General features: G+C 42.7%; 1 protein-coding gene across 5 annotated transcripts in view; it reads right to left on the bottom strand.

Annotated features, from left to right (window-relative positions):
* LOC311299659 (uncharacterized protein) overlaps positions 1-16,365 on the bottom strand; it is a 35,618-nt gene extending 19,253 nt beyond the window's left edge. For 2 of the 5 annotated variants that reach the window (XM_084423379.1, XM_084423381.1), the window contains exons 1-12: positions 16,250-16,362; positions 15,254-15,810; positions 12,113-12,208; positions 10,068-10,301; positions 7,198-7,348; positions 3,946-4,117; positions 3,586-3,706; positions 3,352-3,501; positions 3,126-3,224; positions 2,463-2,544; positions 2,278-2,376; positions 292-858 (exon numbers count right to left, since the gene is read on the bottom strand). In XM_084423379.1, the coding sequence (XP_084279505.1) occupies positions 292-858; positions 2,278-2,376; positions 2,463-2,544; positions 3,126-3,224; positions 3,352-3,501; positions 3,586-3,706; positions 3,946-4,117; positions 7,198-7,348; positions 10,068-10,301; positions 12,113-12,208; positions 15,254-15,808 (2,326 nt within the window). In that variant the 5' untranslated portion in view covers positions 15,809-15,810; positions 16,250-16,362. Of the gene's footprint in view, positions 1-291; positions 859-2,277; positions 2,377-2,462; positions 2,545-3,125; positions 3,225-3,351; positions 3,502-3,585; positions 3,707-3,945; positions 4,118-7,197; positions 7,349-10,067; positions 10,302-12,112; positions 12,209-15,253; positions 15,811-16,249 lie in introns of all 5 variants that reach the window. The other 3 variants (XM_084423380.1, XM_084423382.1, XM_084423383.1) reach the window with 3 other exon arrangements.
* Positions 16,366-16,487: the final 122 nt, after the last annotated feature.

The following is a 16,487-nucleotide window of genomic DNA, read 5'->3' as shown; positions in this document are numbered from 1 at the left end:
AGAGCCGCACGGATCCAATATACTGTTACACGCGAGTTGTCTCACGCTTGAATGGTTTAAAGTTATATTGAAATGCTCACAAAGGAATCGATAAGAGGAATCAATTTTTATTTTATAGCAATTATCCGATTCCTGACCTCATGTGCTACATGTATTTTCGATTCCCAACGCTATTTTTCAGACCAAATTTTAAGACAAACTCTTTTCTACCAGATTTCATTGCCGTTAAAGGGGCTGTCCATCTTTTTTTTGTTGGGTATTAAAATGTTTTAAATCTTAGTAAAACTTTACCTGGTTTAGAGCTCAGACAGGATACACATTTGACATCCTGTGCCTTATTCATAACCAGGCACACATCACAATCCCAAGCCCCCTCTGGCTTCTTAAACTTGTCCCCAAATCCTAACAGTCCAGTTGCTGTAGATGAAGCGGCAGTCGTTGTGGTCGTAGAGAGAGTGGATGAGGTCTCAGAAAGAGCCGTTAGAGTCAGTCTGGATTTCACTCCAGTCCCGGGTTTGGCCGTGTCACAAGCTACACATTTAATTACTTCCGGTTTGTTTCTGACCAAACATGTGTCACAATCCCAGCTACCAGCTGGAGGAGCAAAGAGAGAACTAATGCTTGCAGAAGCTTCTGCGGGTTTACTGTCCGATTTAGAGGCAGAGTCTGTGTTGGGTTGTGGTGCGCAACAAGCAACACACTTTTTGTCCGAGGACTTGTTTTGCAATAGGCAAGAGTCACAGCTCCATGAACCTGCAGGTGGCCTAAACTTGCCACCGAAACCAGAAAAAGTAGCAGATGATAATGAAGCAGACAGTGAAGGTTTATCAGCAGAGTCCTGAGAGGGGGATGCAAACCCTGGAAAAGAGTAAAAAGGGTAATTAAATACACTCAAATAGCAACACGCCATTAAAAACCTTTACTTAAAAGCATATTGTAAGCCCGTCTATTGGTCCAATGGAGGTTTCCAATAATATGGGGAAGGTTTCTCTGTGTGTTATGTCTTTCCCTTTTCGCAACACAACAAGGTTAAATGCAGTATATCTTCTCACATGCAATAACTCGTTTCATCTGACTCCATAAATGAAAAAGATTTTAATGATATCTGCGCATCATTAAAATGAACGAATATTTGATTATTCTTTTAAACTCTGATTGTATTTTACCCGCTTAGATCAGGAAACTATATCGCTTCGAGTTCCTTACCAGGTCTCCGGCACAAGGGGCCAGTCCCGAAGATCAGAAATAGAGGTTAATTGGCTAAATATCTAGGATTTGCCGGAATTCCCACGCGCAACAATCGAAGATATATTCAATAGCCCCCTTGGATGCCCTTCAGGAACTTAATTCAATCATTTACTTTAGTAGCATTTTTTGACCACCATTTAAAGACGTCAGTCGATCAACTTTACCTTTCTTAAAAATGGTTTTGTTTGGCCAAACTTGTGGCTCGTTCCACGTATACTTATCTAAAGTAACATTCAATTAGAACAGAAGTCATCGGACGCGTCCAAGCTAGGCTGATCAACCAGCATCTTGCTGATTCTAGATAGACAAACCCATCCTCTCATCCAAGTACACTTATTGTCTGATATCAGTTATTAGCCGTCGCTAATCTCTGACGCAACCTTGTGGAAATATACGGATCCGTTAATCTACTTGGGAAAAACAAGTCTCAGAGTCGTTGAGAGTAAAATCAAACGTTTACAATATACTGACCGGGTAATGAAGCAATAATTCAAAATCCAATTCGCAAGAATAAAATCATCAGTTAATCATAACATAACAATTCAGGAATCAAAGAGTTTGCACAAATTATTACCTGGCAACAAAAATTACACACAGCGGTTGTGTGGGCCGTCAACCTACAGACTCCTCTAACTTTTCTACACCTTTTCCTTATATACCCAGATAATTCAATATTCTTGCCAAATGGTGGCGTCTGTCATTATAATTCGATTTTGGTTCCCTATTCAGGGATTCACACTGCGAGATCAGAATTTGTACTTGAATAGGTTCTTGTTTTACATACAGGAGGTATAGTCTGAATGGAGGATCTGGGGGAGGGAAACACCTTTAAGGGACACATCACTTTTCTCATATTTTATAACTGAAGGGGGAGATAGTGTGTGTGAAGTGTGAACGGCACTGTGTGCCGCGTCTCGGAAGTTCCTGTTACATATGCAGGAGATAGTTCAAGTGTTAATTTTCAGGAGGGCCTTTTGTTTCATCGAGTGGTTGACCAGACATACTGGCACCAGCCTTACAATATCATACCAGGTCCCTTAAGTATATCCAAAACACTGCCCTGTTTTAAGACTTTTGCAGGTTTGAAGGGTCCTTCAAACTCTTTTTCCTCACTGGCCACTGATTTGACTGCGAAACATGCAGGGAAGAAACATCAACACCACCAAAACCGGACTTCAAATGAAAGCACATCTGCTTTGCAAAACAAGTCTTACCTGGTGCTACTGTTGGAACAATTTTCCCATTGGAGTAAGAAGGGCCTGTTTTCAAAGTAGGTGCGCTGAAGGTGAATCCAGCCTGCAGGGAAGAATCATCATCATCATCATCATCATCATCATCATTACAGATGCTTGTTTTGCATGAATCAGTGTAATTTTATAGTATATTGTATATAAATATATTTACTTGTTTTTCATTAAAGTATTTTACAACATTACAAAGAGAAATGTATAACATTTTAACAGATTTAGTGCTACACTTATTCACTTTTATTTGTTCTCCATCACCACAAAAAAATTCTCACTAAATGTTTAATTTAAAACAAATTTATTTTTCGAGAGTAACTTTTGCTGCTGAATTTTCCACTAATCTAGTTTATAATAGTATTTTGTCATAGATTATGATCACAATTTTTTTTATTTGTTGTTTTTCTTTATAATGAGGTTTAACACACAAAAGAGTAATTATAAGTTCAACACACAGACATATAGAAATTTTACATTGATTAAATTTTTGTTGTTGCTGATATCGGATTGGTATCGGCCGATACTCAGAATTTTTGGTATCGAATCGGAAAAAATTTTATCGGTGCATCCCTAATTATCATTACAGATGCTTGTTTTTGCATGAAACAGTGTAAATGAATAAAGGAAACCTACTGATGGAGAGAAAGTTGGAGGACTGGCTGCTGTGGCCTTTATGATAGGTGAAGAGAATGTGAATGGGACAGATGGTGGTGTGGATGGTGCCACTGGCTCCTGATAAATAAATAAAGAGTTACAGATACTTGTCCACACTATTTGTCCAACATAACAGCAATGAGCACCTTTCAGTTTACTGAGCCAAGACTATGTCAGAGAAAAGGGGTCAGAGGTAAAGTAATACCTTATTTGCTGGCGGTTCCTCAGAGACGGTTGCAAGTGGTGTTGTGCCGGAGGTGAACGAGGAGGAAGGGGGAGGAGAGGAGAAATTAAATGTGGGCAAAGTGAAATTGCTGGGAAGAGAAGCAGGCGGCAGGTCTGGGTCCTCAGCAAGCTGAAAGTAAAACAGTCTACATGAGCATCAAACCATTCCAAAAACATTGGTATGACAAAGCATATAACCAGCAGAACATCTGACCTCATCGTCAGGCCGTTTGGATGAAGGTCTGATCGCTCTTTCGCTCGTCATTTTGACCCCTCCTGAAGCAGCGCTACTGGGCGCTGGGGTGCTGGACAACGGGTAGGACATACTGCTTGTACTGGAGACAAAAGAATTGATGGATTGAGTATATCTAATATATGACTAATAAGACAATTTATATATACTTTATAGACTGACTATTTAGCCGTGTTTCCACTGTTGGGCGAAAAGAATCAATAGATTGACTGATAAAAAATAAATTATAATGAGTTGTAGCCTTCACATAATATGAAATGCAATATGATATAACATAGTATGCTGTTTTCAGTAGTGTTAGAGCACAATTTTTCTTCTTACCCGATGTTGAAAGCCGGGGTCTGGCTGAAGCCTCCGCCGGTGGGGTTTAGCGCAGGCATCGCTGGACTGGCAGCAGGAGTGGCTGGAGCTGCTGCTGCCCCCCCGAAGGCAAACACACTACTGTTGCTCCCCGATGCTCCAAACCCACCAGTGCTGCCAAACTGGAACCCTCCTTCAAACATAACACATGGAGTAACCGTTAGAGAGATGCATACAATGATAGGCCTACAAATAACTAGGTTATAGGCAGGCGTTACTAGAAGGCATGACTTATTTTTTGATTATGTCATCAAAAAAATAGGGGCTTTCACACCGGGTAGTTGCAAGAACTCGCCTCCAGGGTGGTTCCCCCGGAAAACTAATGGTTCGCTTAGGAACAATTTCCTGGTTGCATTCGCACCGCCATTAGGAGCTCTGAAGTGACGTGAGCCGCGCTTGTTGTTGGGACTTTTATTTTGACTGAGCTCATAGTGCTCACGTTCATTAGTTTGCGATCTGTCTAACACGTTATTAGATATAACTGTCATACATAGAAAGCAGACCGTAATGAAAAGTTATTAGCATGTGCAGTGTGGTTGATGTCCAGTGTTGCTGAGCAGATATACATAATCATGTTTCGCTCAAAGTTGCGTTGGATTTTCTCCTCAGCGTAAAGGTTGAGAGGCTCATCTATCACTGTTGTCCATGTTCGTAGAGTGAGTTTGTGGAGTAAATACACTGCTCAAAAAAATTAAAGGAACACTTTGAAAACACATCAGATCTCAATGGGGAAAAATATCATGCTGGATATCTATACTAATATGGACTGGGTAATGTGTTATGAACGAAACGATGCCACATCGTTTGATGGAAATGAAAATAATCAACCTACAGAGGATTGAATTCAAAGACACCCCGGAAATCTAAGTGAAAAAATGATGCAGCAGGCTTGTCAATTTTGCTGAAATTTCATTGCAGCAACTCAAAATGGTTCTCAGTAGTTTGTATGGCCCCCACGTGCTTGTATGCATGCCTGACAACGTCGGGACATGCTCCTACTGAGACGACGGATGGTGTCCTGGGGTATTTCCTCCCAGATCTGGACCAGCGCATCACTGAGCTCCTGGACAGTCTGAGGTGCAACCAGGTGATGTCAGATGGACCGAAACACAATGTCCCAGAGGTGTTCTATTGGATGTAGGTCAGGTGAGCGTGGTGGCCCTTCAATGGTATCATTCCTTCATCCTCCAGGAACTGCCTGCATGCTCTCGCCACATGAGGCCGGGCATTGTTGTGCACCAGGAGGAACCCAGGACCCACTGCACCAGCATAGGGTCTGACAATGGATCCAAGGATTTCATCCCGATACCTGATGGCAGTCAGGGTGCCATTGTCTAGCCTGCAGAGGTCTGTGCGTCCCTTCATGGATATGCCTCCCCAGACCATCACTGACCCACCACCAAACCGGTCATGCTGAACGATGTTACAGGCAGCATAACATTCTCCACGGCTTCTCCAGACCCTTTCCTGTCTGTCACGTGCTCAGGGTGAACCTGCTCTCATTTGTGGAAACCACAGGGCACCAGTGGCGGACCTGCCAATTCTGGTGTTCAATGGGAAATGCCAATCGAGCTCCCTGGTGCTGGGCAGTGAGCACAGGGCCCACTAGAAGACGTCGGGCCCTCAGGCCACCCTCATGAAGTCTGTTTCTGATTGTTTGGTCAGAGACATTCACACCAGTGGCCTGCTGGAGGTCATTTTGTAGGGTTCTGGCAGTGCTCATCATGTTCCTCCTCGCGCAAAGGAGCAGATACCGGTCCTGCTGATGAGTTAAGGACCTTCTACAGCCCTGTCCAGCTCTCCTAGAGTAGCTGTCTGTCTTCCTGGAATCTCCTCCATGCTCTTGAAACTGTGCTGGGAGACACAGCAAACCTTCTGGCAATGGCACGTATTGATGAGCCATCCTGAAGGAGCTGGACTGCCTGCGCAACCTCTGTAGGGTCCAGGTATCGCCTCATGCTACCAGTAGTGACACTGACCCTAGCCAAATGCAAAACTGGTGAAAAACAGTCCGAAAAGATGAGTAGGGAAAAAATGTCAGTGGCCTCCACCTGTAAAACCATTCCTGTTTTGGGGGTTGTCTCACTGTTGCCCATCTAGTGCACCTGCTGTTAATTTCATTAACACTAAAGCAGTTGAAACTGATTACCAACCCCCTCTGTTACTTAACTGACCAGATCAATATCCCAGGAGTTTAACTGACTTGATGCTATTCTCTGATTAAAAAGTGTTCCCTTTATTTTTTTGAGCAGTGTATATAGGCTTTAATCTGTGTTTACACAGCTTTTTTTTTACAGCGGGTGATGGTGTTTTGAGTGCGTTCGGCCAATCAGCGAACACTTAAGTCACTGGTAGTTCCTATAGACCAGGGATGGGCAACTTCGGTCCTGGAGGGCCACTGTCCTACAGAGTTTAGCTCCAACCCTGAAAAAAAAAAATCACCTGCCTGTAATTTTCTAGTAATCCTGAGGACCTCAATTAGCTTGTTCAGGTGTGGTTGATTAGGGTTGGAGCTAAACTCTGTAGGACATTGGCCCTCCAGGACCGAAGTTGCCCATCCTTGCTATAGACCTTATGTAGCCCCGCCCCTTTTCAGCGCTGCGCTCGTTGTCTTTTGTCTTCCGGTCTGTATTTTCACTGCGATCTTACGCATTTATGAATGAACGGTTTGTTTTAAAATCTTCCTGGTCTACTGACATTTGTTAAGACATCTGCTTTAAACATTACTGTTTATCACTCATGATCACTTTCGTAAACTCTGCAATAAGTAAATCCACTTCAAAAGCGAATTACTCTTTGACAGCGATGCCATAGAAATATACAAAGCGAACTCAAAAACGGAAGTTCAAAGACAATATTCTAAAGACAATATGCAGGCTTGTTTCTCTGGGGCTTAAGGTCTATAGTGCTGGTTTAGACCGACTCTGAAGTAGGAGCTCAATTAGTTTAACTGGTTATAACAGTTAAAGTTTGGATATAACTTTACATACTCTACGTTTAGTAAGTGATTTTATCATACCAGTCTAATGCTAACATGGCAAGTTTAAGTTATGGTATGATTATATTTCTCAAACAGTGTGATCTTTTGCAGACTGAGACAAAATAATTGTGAGATCACCAACTTTTTATTCAACCCATAATATTCCTTGCAAAACGTAATTTCTAAGTTAATAACAAAAAAAAATCTATACACTGTATTTGATATTCACATACCAGTTTGACTGAGTTTTTCATTTAGATTCCTATGTAGAGTTTTCTTCAGTTCAGTCAGGGCTCTTTTAAGAGAGTTCACATTCACATCAGAGTCAATCCTGATCTCAGTCCAGTTCTTGGTGTGTGGACGCGTGTTCAGGGATGAGCTCATCTACAGCAGGAGAGAGAAGACTGTTAAATATGATCATTATTATTAAAGCAGTTCAATATGTTTTACACAGGAGCTTTCTAACACAGTTGAGGCAAAACCTCTGTATGAATATGGATGATATGACCATACTTCCCCTAGTTTATTGATTACATGAAGAATTGCTTATATTTTCTCTATTAAAACATCTCTAAAATATTTAAATATGTTCAGTCTATAGTGTTTGAATCGCCATCTAATGGCCTGGCAGCAGAATACAGGGTTTTTAGTCGTTTTCACAGATCCGTGTGAATGAGGATCGTTTTGATAATGTTGTCGAAGTAGCCTAGAAATATAGACGCACCCTAGCGGCAGCAAAATTTATTTTGCAGCCAGGGTAGTCTAGCAACTCTCCGTTGACTTTTGAGCTGTAAAAACCTAAACTGGGTTAGGCCAATCACATCGTGTATAGAGTAGGCGGGGCGGGCTTAACATAATGACGACAGAGTTGCGACGGTTCCCTGCTACTTGAAAACAAAGAATGGCTGCTGCTAGAGAACAGTCTTTCGAATCGGCTTTGGCCGCGACTCTGGAGGACTTGGAGTTAAGCTGTTCTTTGAGAAAAGAGCAAAGAACGGCACTTAAGTCATTCTTAAAAAAGGAAGATGTGTTCGTAGTTTTGCCGGCCAGATTCAAAAGTTGAATCTGTCAACTAACGTTAGCTCCGCTGTTGGGAAAACGCTCTGGTTGGTTGTAGTGCTGTCCTATTGCGTGCAGAGGGAATTTGAAAGACAGCCGTTGATCCCGCCCCTCGGATTGAGCCGCGTCTATGGTGAGTTGCCAGACCTAACATCTTGATGTAGGTCTGGCTTGCCAGGCTAGTGTCGAAGAAAACTCAAAGGAAAAACGTCTCCATTTTCAGCATATCGGTGTCGTGTAAACGTATCCTCAACACAAGTAACAAACACATGCAGGCATCCGTCTCCACAGTTTAGAAATACTTTGCTTGCTGTATTTCATGCAAATTCCCTTCTGTCCTCAATAAGGTCTAAACTACCAATTCTGGGATCTTGATTAATGCAAATTCCAATTGTTAGTTCGTGCCTCCATTTGGAGGATGTTTTGTCTTGGTCTGAGTATTTAAAGCTGCAGTCTGTAACTTTTTGGGGTTAAAAATGATCCAAAATACATTTTTGAGCAAGTACATAACCAGCCAGTGTTCAAAACTCTCTGCTTGCTTTAGCTCGATTCAAAACGGTAAGCTTGTAATAATGTTTTTAATTCCAGTGGTACTGGTGGATTTCTGTGGGAAATTCGAGCATGTCTTTGCGTCATTACACAGAAGAGTCTCGGCTAGTCGGCTATGAGTGTGAGGATGTTGGAGTTGGAGATTTATAGCCTTTTCTCACAGCGCTTGATATAATTAAACTTATCAATTTGATGGCAGGTCCAGAAAGGTTCAAACAACAATCACCAGTGACAACTGGAGATTCACCCAATTTAAAATCAAAAGACTTCGTTTGGACTTCGGAGTGGCTACAGAAAAAAAGAGACTGACGACAGTCACAACGTTCAGACGACATTTTCCGGTGAAAATCCTTACGTTGGTCATACTTCCAAAAAGTATAATCTGTGATTGCGAATGCCAGGATCCACATCGGCGGCGACTGACAGTCGCACATTCTCCTCAAAACATTGGATTCATCCGCGCTGTGCCATGCCGAGGCACAACCCACGTAAAGTTGATAATTCCGCGAACAACTGCAATTGCAGATTTCAAACAGAGATGGCGACAAAGAGGAAAAAATACGGACTGCAGCTTTAAAGAAATGTTGCAAAAGGCTCAGGGTGATTCTGTCGTCTGATCAGCCCGTAATGCTGAAGGTCTTCCATACACTCAGCATTATGCATATTTTACTCTTTATTTCTGAGCATTTTGTATTGTTTTGTATTGATTATCTTCGACATAATTATGTAATTGGCATAATAGATTTACCTGATTTACCTGAAATTATTGACTCTACTAGATTATGTTGTATCCATGTTTCCGCTAATCTGTGTCCAGGGTTGAGTACATACTAGATCTCGGGTTAGATTGAGCATGCAGCACATCAGGCGAGATCTAGATGTCTGAATAACTGCTTGACTTTAGTTAAGTTGTTACATTGTTGCATTCACTATTGGGGGCTAGACAATACAATTTAAATAATAGCAAGCAACATTACTGCAAAGTATTAGCCATAACCTCTGGTTATTGTTGGAGCTTTAACTAAGTTGTTATATAGGTGACTGTAATGGACCAAACGGAATTACTATTTAAATAATGGCAATGGGCGGCCTATTAAATATTATTAGTCATAACCTCAGCTGTGACTAATGATCAGACTGGCGAGTTTGTGACCGTGAGATTCACGTTAACGGCCGGTGTGAGACTCTGAGCAACATTGGAATCCGAATGAACAATCTAAAGTAAAGAGTTTAACAGAATAATAAAATATCTAGACAAATATAAATGACAAATAATCCATTGGCATTTCAACCTAAATTCAAGGTCAAGATAAAATTGAGTCAGATAAAAGTGTAATTGAAATTAAATCACTTTACGCACTGAAAAGACAGAACACACAGGAAACCTTCAGCCACACCATTGGACACCATCGTTGGGTCAATTGGGTGGACCTTAAAGAACAGACAGTTTGTCCTGTAATATTGTACATATTGACTGAGACAGATGTTGACAGACCTGTATGAGATGGAGATGATCGTCAGTGTGTGAGAGCTGCTCCAGCTCAGTGTTTCTCCTCTTCAGCTCAGTGATTTCCTGATGCAGCTCTTTAATGAGATCTTCAGCCTGTTTCTCTGCTGCGTTCTGCTGTTCCTCCATCATCTTAAGCTGCTCAGACTGACATCTCTCAATGGAGCGGATCAGATCAGTGAAGAGCTCAACACTGGTGAATCTCTCTTCCTCTGTGTTTCTCTGATGAACGAGAACAGTTATATCTGTTAATCTACTCAATATTCACATATTATTTACAGGGATAGTTCACCCCTGAATGAAAATTGTATCATCTTTTATTAACCTTATGTCACTTGTTTTTCAGTGGAACAAAATAAATGTTTTGCACTCTTGAGGACGAGCTGTTGAAGAACTCCTTTAGAACTCCATACAACAGATTTGTGCTCTATAGGAAAAAATCATACGTGTTTTGGAGCAACATGATGTCACCGTTATGTACTGTTAGTTTCTGTTTTCATGGATTCTCAGTTTGCTTTCATTCGTCACTTGTGTTCCTTGTTCTCATTTTCTGCCACTCATCAGTTACTATGGACATTAAAGGGTTAGTTCACCCAAAAATGAAAATTCTGTCAGTAATTACTCACCCTCATGTTGTTCCAACCATGTAAGTCTTTCGTTCATCTTCGGAACACAATTAAGATATTTTTGATGAAATCTGACAGAATTTTGACTCCTCCATAGGCTTCCAGTGTGACCGAAACTCACCGGCCCAGAATAGTTATTAAAACATCGTTAAAATAGTCCAAGTAACTACAGTGGCACTACATTAAGTTTATCATGCGACGAGAATACTTTTTGTGCACAAAAACAAACAAAAATAACGACTTTATTCCACTTTTCATTTCCTTCTCTCTGGGCCTCGTAGTGTTTTTGCGCTGCGCGTCTGTGTTGCACGTCATCACGCAACACACACATGACCGGCGTCGGCCAATAGTGAGCCTACGTGGTGACGTGTAACACAGACGCGCTGCGCAAAAACACTACGAGGTCGAGAGAGAAGGAAATGAAAAGTGGAATAAAGTCGTTATTTTTGTTTGTTTTTGCGCACAAAAAGTATTCTCGTCGCTTGATATACTTAAGATTGAGCCACTGGAGTCACTTGGACTATATTAACGATCTCTTTAATAACTTTTCTGGGCCAGCAAGTTTCGGACACATAGAAGCCTATGGAGGAGTGAGACAAGGCTCAGATTTCATCAAAAATAGCTTAATTTGTGTTCCGAAGATGAACGAAGGTCTTACGCGGTTGGAACAACATGAGGGTGAGTAATTACTGACAGAATTTTAATTTTTGGGTGAACTAACCCTTTAACACTAATCATCACAGCTGTTCGTCTTCTAGTTAATCATCTCTGTATATTTAAGTTCCTTCCTTGGTTCTGTTCATTTGTCGGTTATTATTTGTCACAGCACCCCGTCTCGCATATTGGCTGTTTATTCAGAGTATCATATTAAATCTTATGTTATTGAATCATCGTCTTCATCTTCTGTGGAAACAATGCCGAGTTCACACTGAACGATTTTAGGCCCGATTTTCGCTCGTTGAAAGGTTTTGTGAGATCGCCGACAAATGCCCGAAATCATAGGCAAATCGGTGCTCGTTCACGTGAGTGACAATCACACAGTGTAAATTATCAAAGATGCGATCTGAGAGAATCACCGAGATATTTGACATGCTATAAATCTGGACCTGTCTGCGATTCACAATCCTGCTGTGTGAATGTGTTCTGACTGAAAACTACATCTGCGAAGACCTACAGCCAATGAGAGAGAGCAAAAAACAGGACAGCGGGATGTTCAGGGAGGAATTAAATTATTTAATAAAACACCTTTATTAATTAGATTGAAATATTATGATGCATTTCATTTTTTGAATTTTATTTTTTTGCTAGGATAGTTAGAGAGTGAACAGAAAATGAAATGGGAAAGGGGGATCGGAAACGACCATGAGTGAAACGACCATATCAACTCGGGTTGATCGAAGCACAAACCTTTCTCAGCTCTACTGAGTGCTGGATCTCTTGAATCTTCTTCGTTCTATCCTGGATCATCTGATGAATGTCTATCTGTGTCTGAACCAGCTGATTCTACATACAGAGAAAAACACAGACACATTTATCACTGAATATAGCTTTCCATCTTCTAACTGTCTTAAAAAAATAAAAAATAAAAAACAAAAAACATTTAAAATTATAGTTTTGAATCTTTTAATTCATGTCTGACAGTTTTGAGGGTAACAAAATTAGCTTTTATCAGATGTAATGAAACACTATTGGATTAAGCTGTTTTTCTTTTTAAAAAAGGACAGGTTCTTCAGGACACAGGAAAGAGAAGATGTAGGTAACTAATGAAACCCCCATTCCCTGAAGGAGGGAACCGAGACTTTACGTTGGACTGAACTGATGTATTGGGATCTCGTCTGAGAGCCTTTGAGTGGTAACAGAACAGGTCAATGCACAATGCGAGTGAGATTTGCATCGGAAGCCAGTCCCCGCTTCCGGGTATATAAGGCAGCGTGCAAACTCACACATCAAGTTTTCTGCTGAGGAGCCGAGACGGGGTCCTGGCCGTTTCAGCGGAGGTACAGGAGTTGGGGTGATGGGATGTAAAGTTTCTGTTCCCTCCTTCCGGGAACGAGGGTTACATCAGTAACCTAGACATTCCCTATCAGTCAGTCATGTTCGATGCTACATCGGACTGAACTGACGTATTGGGATCCCTATGGAAAGTGCCACAACACCTGCCTTGAATAAGCTGCCTAGTATCCCTGCACCTGTTGGGGCAGAAGAAAGGACAGAGAATGTCAATCACTGGTGTTCCTTCTGACCCTATACAATGAGACTACTTGATAACACAGGGAAAGTGTGCCTATTCCAACCAGAAAGGAATGCTACAGAGACCACATCCTGACTGCCAAGGATGTTGTAGGAACTTCAAAGTTTAACTGTTGGGGGAACTCGCCTGAGGAGCAGAATAGGCGCTCGTATCCCGTCCTCAGAGGGGAATGGTGCAGCAAGCAAGACACAGAGCCAACCTATCCGCATATTACCTGTTTGTGCCCAACACATGGGAAGAAACTGGCTCCATTTAGGTTTTGCCAAGCCCGCAGCTCTGCATATGTCTGCCAGAGAGGTGCCGTGCACCAACGCCTAGGAGGAATCTGATGACCAAGTTGTGTTTCCCAAGAGACTTACTGTCTACTACTACACAATGATGTTTTATTCCCCTAAAACAACAGCAAATGTTTGCCCCGCAGCAACGACAGAAACCGGCCAACAGTACGGCAACTCGAGGCAATTGGCAGTTGTGGTCCTGTCGCATACAGCATCCCAACCCATGCTTGAGGCATCTGTTGACACAACAACATGCCTGAACACTTGTTCTAGGGAAACTCCTGTCTCTAGAAAAACATGGTCCAACCACAGACTGAAAGTACGGTGACAGATCGGAGTGATTTCTACGTGTACCCGGTTGTGAAGCCAGTGCAAAAGCGGTCTCATATGAACCAATCCGAGCGGCGTTACTGCGGCTGCGGATGCCATATGTCCCCGGAGACTCTTAAACCGTTTCAGTGGAACTGAAGACCCAAGCATCTGAGGTGCCTGAGCACCAGGTCCCTGTGTTCGCATAACTGATCTTGCGACTTTGGCCAGAATTAGCCAGTCGTCGAGAGAAGTATGTGTCCTTCAGGTTGATCACTGCAAACCAGTCTTGGTGGCGAACGCACATGAGGATGCATTTCTGTGTCAGCATCTTGAACGGAATCTTGATTCAGTAAGACTGCGATCTCCGCATGCAGCACAGGAGCATACTTATCTGCCACTGAGGTACTGAGGCTGTGGGGGCTGTAAGTGTGGTGGCACACTTACCTGGCTCCACAGTTACCGTAAAGGAGAGGCTGGAGATGCGTGAGAAGGCATTGCGTCCTTGAACCGCAGACAGCAGCAGCATCCCGCCAGGGGGCAGGATGTGTTTGATCGCCTTTGCTTTTGTACTGCCGAGAACTGCTGGCCAAAGTTTTCGACAGCATCGCCAAAGAGGCTGGCCTAGGAGATGGGGGAGTTGAGAAAGTGAACTTTGTCGACTTCCTTCATCTCAGCCAGTTTCAGCCAGAGATGGCATTCCTGGACCACTAGCTTGGACATCGTCTACCCAAGGGACCGCACAGTGACTTTCGTCGCCCTGAGGGCGAGGTCCGTCACTGTCCGTAGCTCCTGCATCAACCCTGGGTCAAAACTACCCTCCTGCAGCTCTTTTAGTGCTTTGACCTGAGGAGGGCTATAGCGTGCAGGGCAGAGGCGGCCTGTCCAGCGGCGGTGTAAGCCTTGGCCGCGAGTAAAGCCGAGAATGCACCGCAACTGCACACTCCACCTGGGGGATCTCCATGTACCCTTTGGTCGCCCCGCCATCAGTAGTGAGAGCAGAGTAGGCAGTGGAACGGTTTCTGGGGAAAAAAAAGGTGCCTTCCACGAATTTGTGACCATCTCATCCTCTTCCAGGAAGAAAGGGACCGGAGTGGAAAGCTGCTGTTCACCATGGCCGCCCCGAGAAACCAATCATCCAGCCGCGAGCATTCGGGACATGGTTGGAGTATTCCACTCGAGCCCAATGCTCACAGCGGCCTGGGAAATCATGGCAATCAGCTCTGGGTTGGACTCGAACAATGCTACTCTCCGCGAAGGGGGCAACGCAGTCGAATCTTCATCCCCAGAGGACTCAAACCCGCCCTCAGATGCAGCGATTGACATCCGGTCCTCTGCAGGAGCCCCGAATGAGATGCTGGGTCCTCCATGGGACTGCGGGGATGCACCCGGCAGGAGAGTCACACCAACAAAGGAACAACTCACTCACTGAACGATGATTGAAGAGCAGAGTGAAACAACATCTGCTCTGCTCCGAAGCAAAAGCTTAATGTGTGAGTTTGCACGCTGCCTAATATAACTGGAAGCGGCTTGAGATGCAAATCTCTTTCGCCGGTGTGCATTGGCTTGTTCTGTTACCACTCGATGGTGATTGGGCTCTCAGGCGAGATCCCTATACGTAAGTTCAGTCCGATGTAATGTCGAACGTGACTGACTGATAGGGAACTGAATTTCATGGGGTGTTTAAAGTGCTTTGTTTGTAACTCTTGCCTTCTTCTCTCGACTCTCCTCCTCTATAGGAACAGTGTTGTGAGTCCTGTGTTCTCCTTCAGTGCAGGACAGACAAACACACGTCTGGTCATCTCTGCAGAACAGCTCCAGAGGTCTCTCGTGTTTCTGGCATATATAATCCTCCAGATTTTCCACAGGATTGATGAGTTTGTGTTTCTTTAAACGTGGGACTCTGTGATGAGGCTCCAGATGAGTCTCACAGTAAGAGCTTGGACACGTCAGGCAGGTCTTCACAGCTTTCTGCTTTCTTTCACCACAGACGTCACATAACACCTCGGATTCTCCGAGATTGAGCTTCTCCTTAAAGTGTTGCACAACCTCTCTGAGTGTTGTATTAATCTTGAGATCAGGTCTTTTGCTGAATTTTTCTTTACAGAGTGGACAGAAGCAGGTCTGTGTGTCCGTCCAGCACTTGGTCAGGCAGGTTCTGCAGAAGCTGTGTCCACATGAAGTGGTGACTGGATCAGTGAATACATCCAGACAGATGGAGCACTGGAGCTCCTCATTTAGTGATGGACCACTGGAGGATGCCATGGCTGAAAAAATAAGTAGTAATAAGATAAGTAATATATCTTCAACATTCCTGAAGAGAGCAATTTTGATAATTATATGTACTGAGTAAATTAGGCTATGGATGTTGCATGTTAAATACCTGAAGAAAATCTGAAGAAACTAAATACAGACACTAAACTAGGGGGAAAAACTAGGTTTTCACATCAACATTTTAATACAATCATGAGATTTATAAAAATAAAAAAAAACACAGAAAATGAGTGGAACTGTAATTTTTCAAGCAAATAACTTACTAAATAAACATCTGTAACCACCAAGAGTCATTTCTATTTAATAAGAGTTATGGTTTTTATTGAACTTTGTTTATTCTGTCTGCAGTTCAAATACTTCCTGATTCTGATAAATGTTGCATGAACGCAGACTTTAATTTTACAAACGTTCTTGTACTGCATCATGCCTTACCTGTGAGTGAATGTCAGATTTGATCGTTAATTTCAGGGTTTCTGAAAAGAAGTGTTGTTTTGAAGAAGCTTCCAGTTCATCTGTTAAGTTTCATTTTCACCGAAGTCTTCACACACATGCAGTGATGTCATATACTATAGCTCCGCCCATAATCATAAATATGAAACTGTTCCTAATCCATCCATGATGAGTGAGTAAACAGTGTAAGAAACTTTTAGAATATGTGTAGTTTTGTTTA

This window comes from Rutilus rutilus (genome assembly GCF_951802725.1).
Source record: "Rutilus rutilus genome assembly, chromosome: 11".
NCBI lineage: Eukaryota > Metazoa > Chordata > Actinopteri > Cypriniformes > Leuciscidae > Rutilus > Rutilus rutilus.
This window is presented reverse-complemented; position numbering and strand designations above follow the sequence as displayed.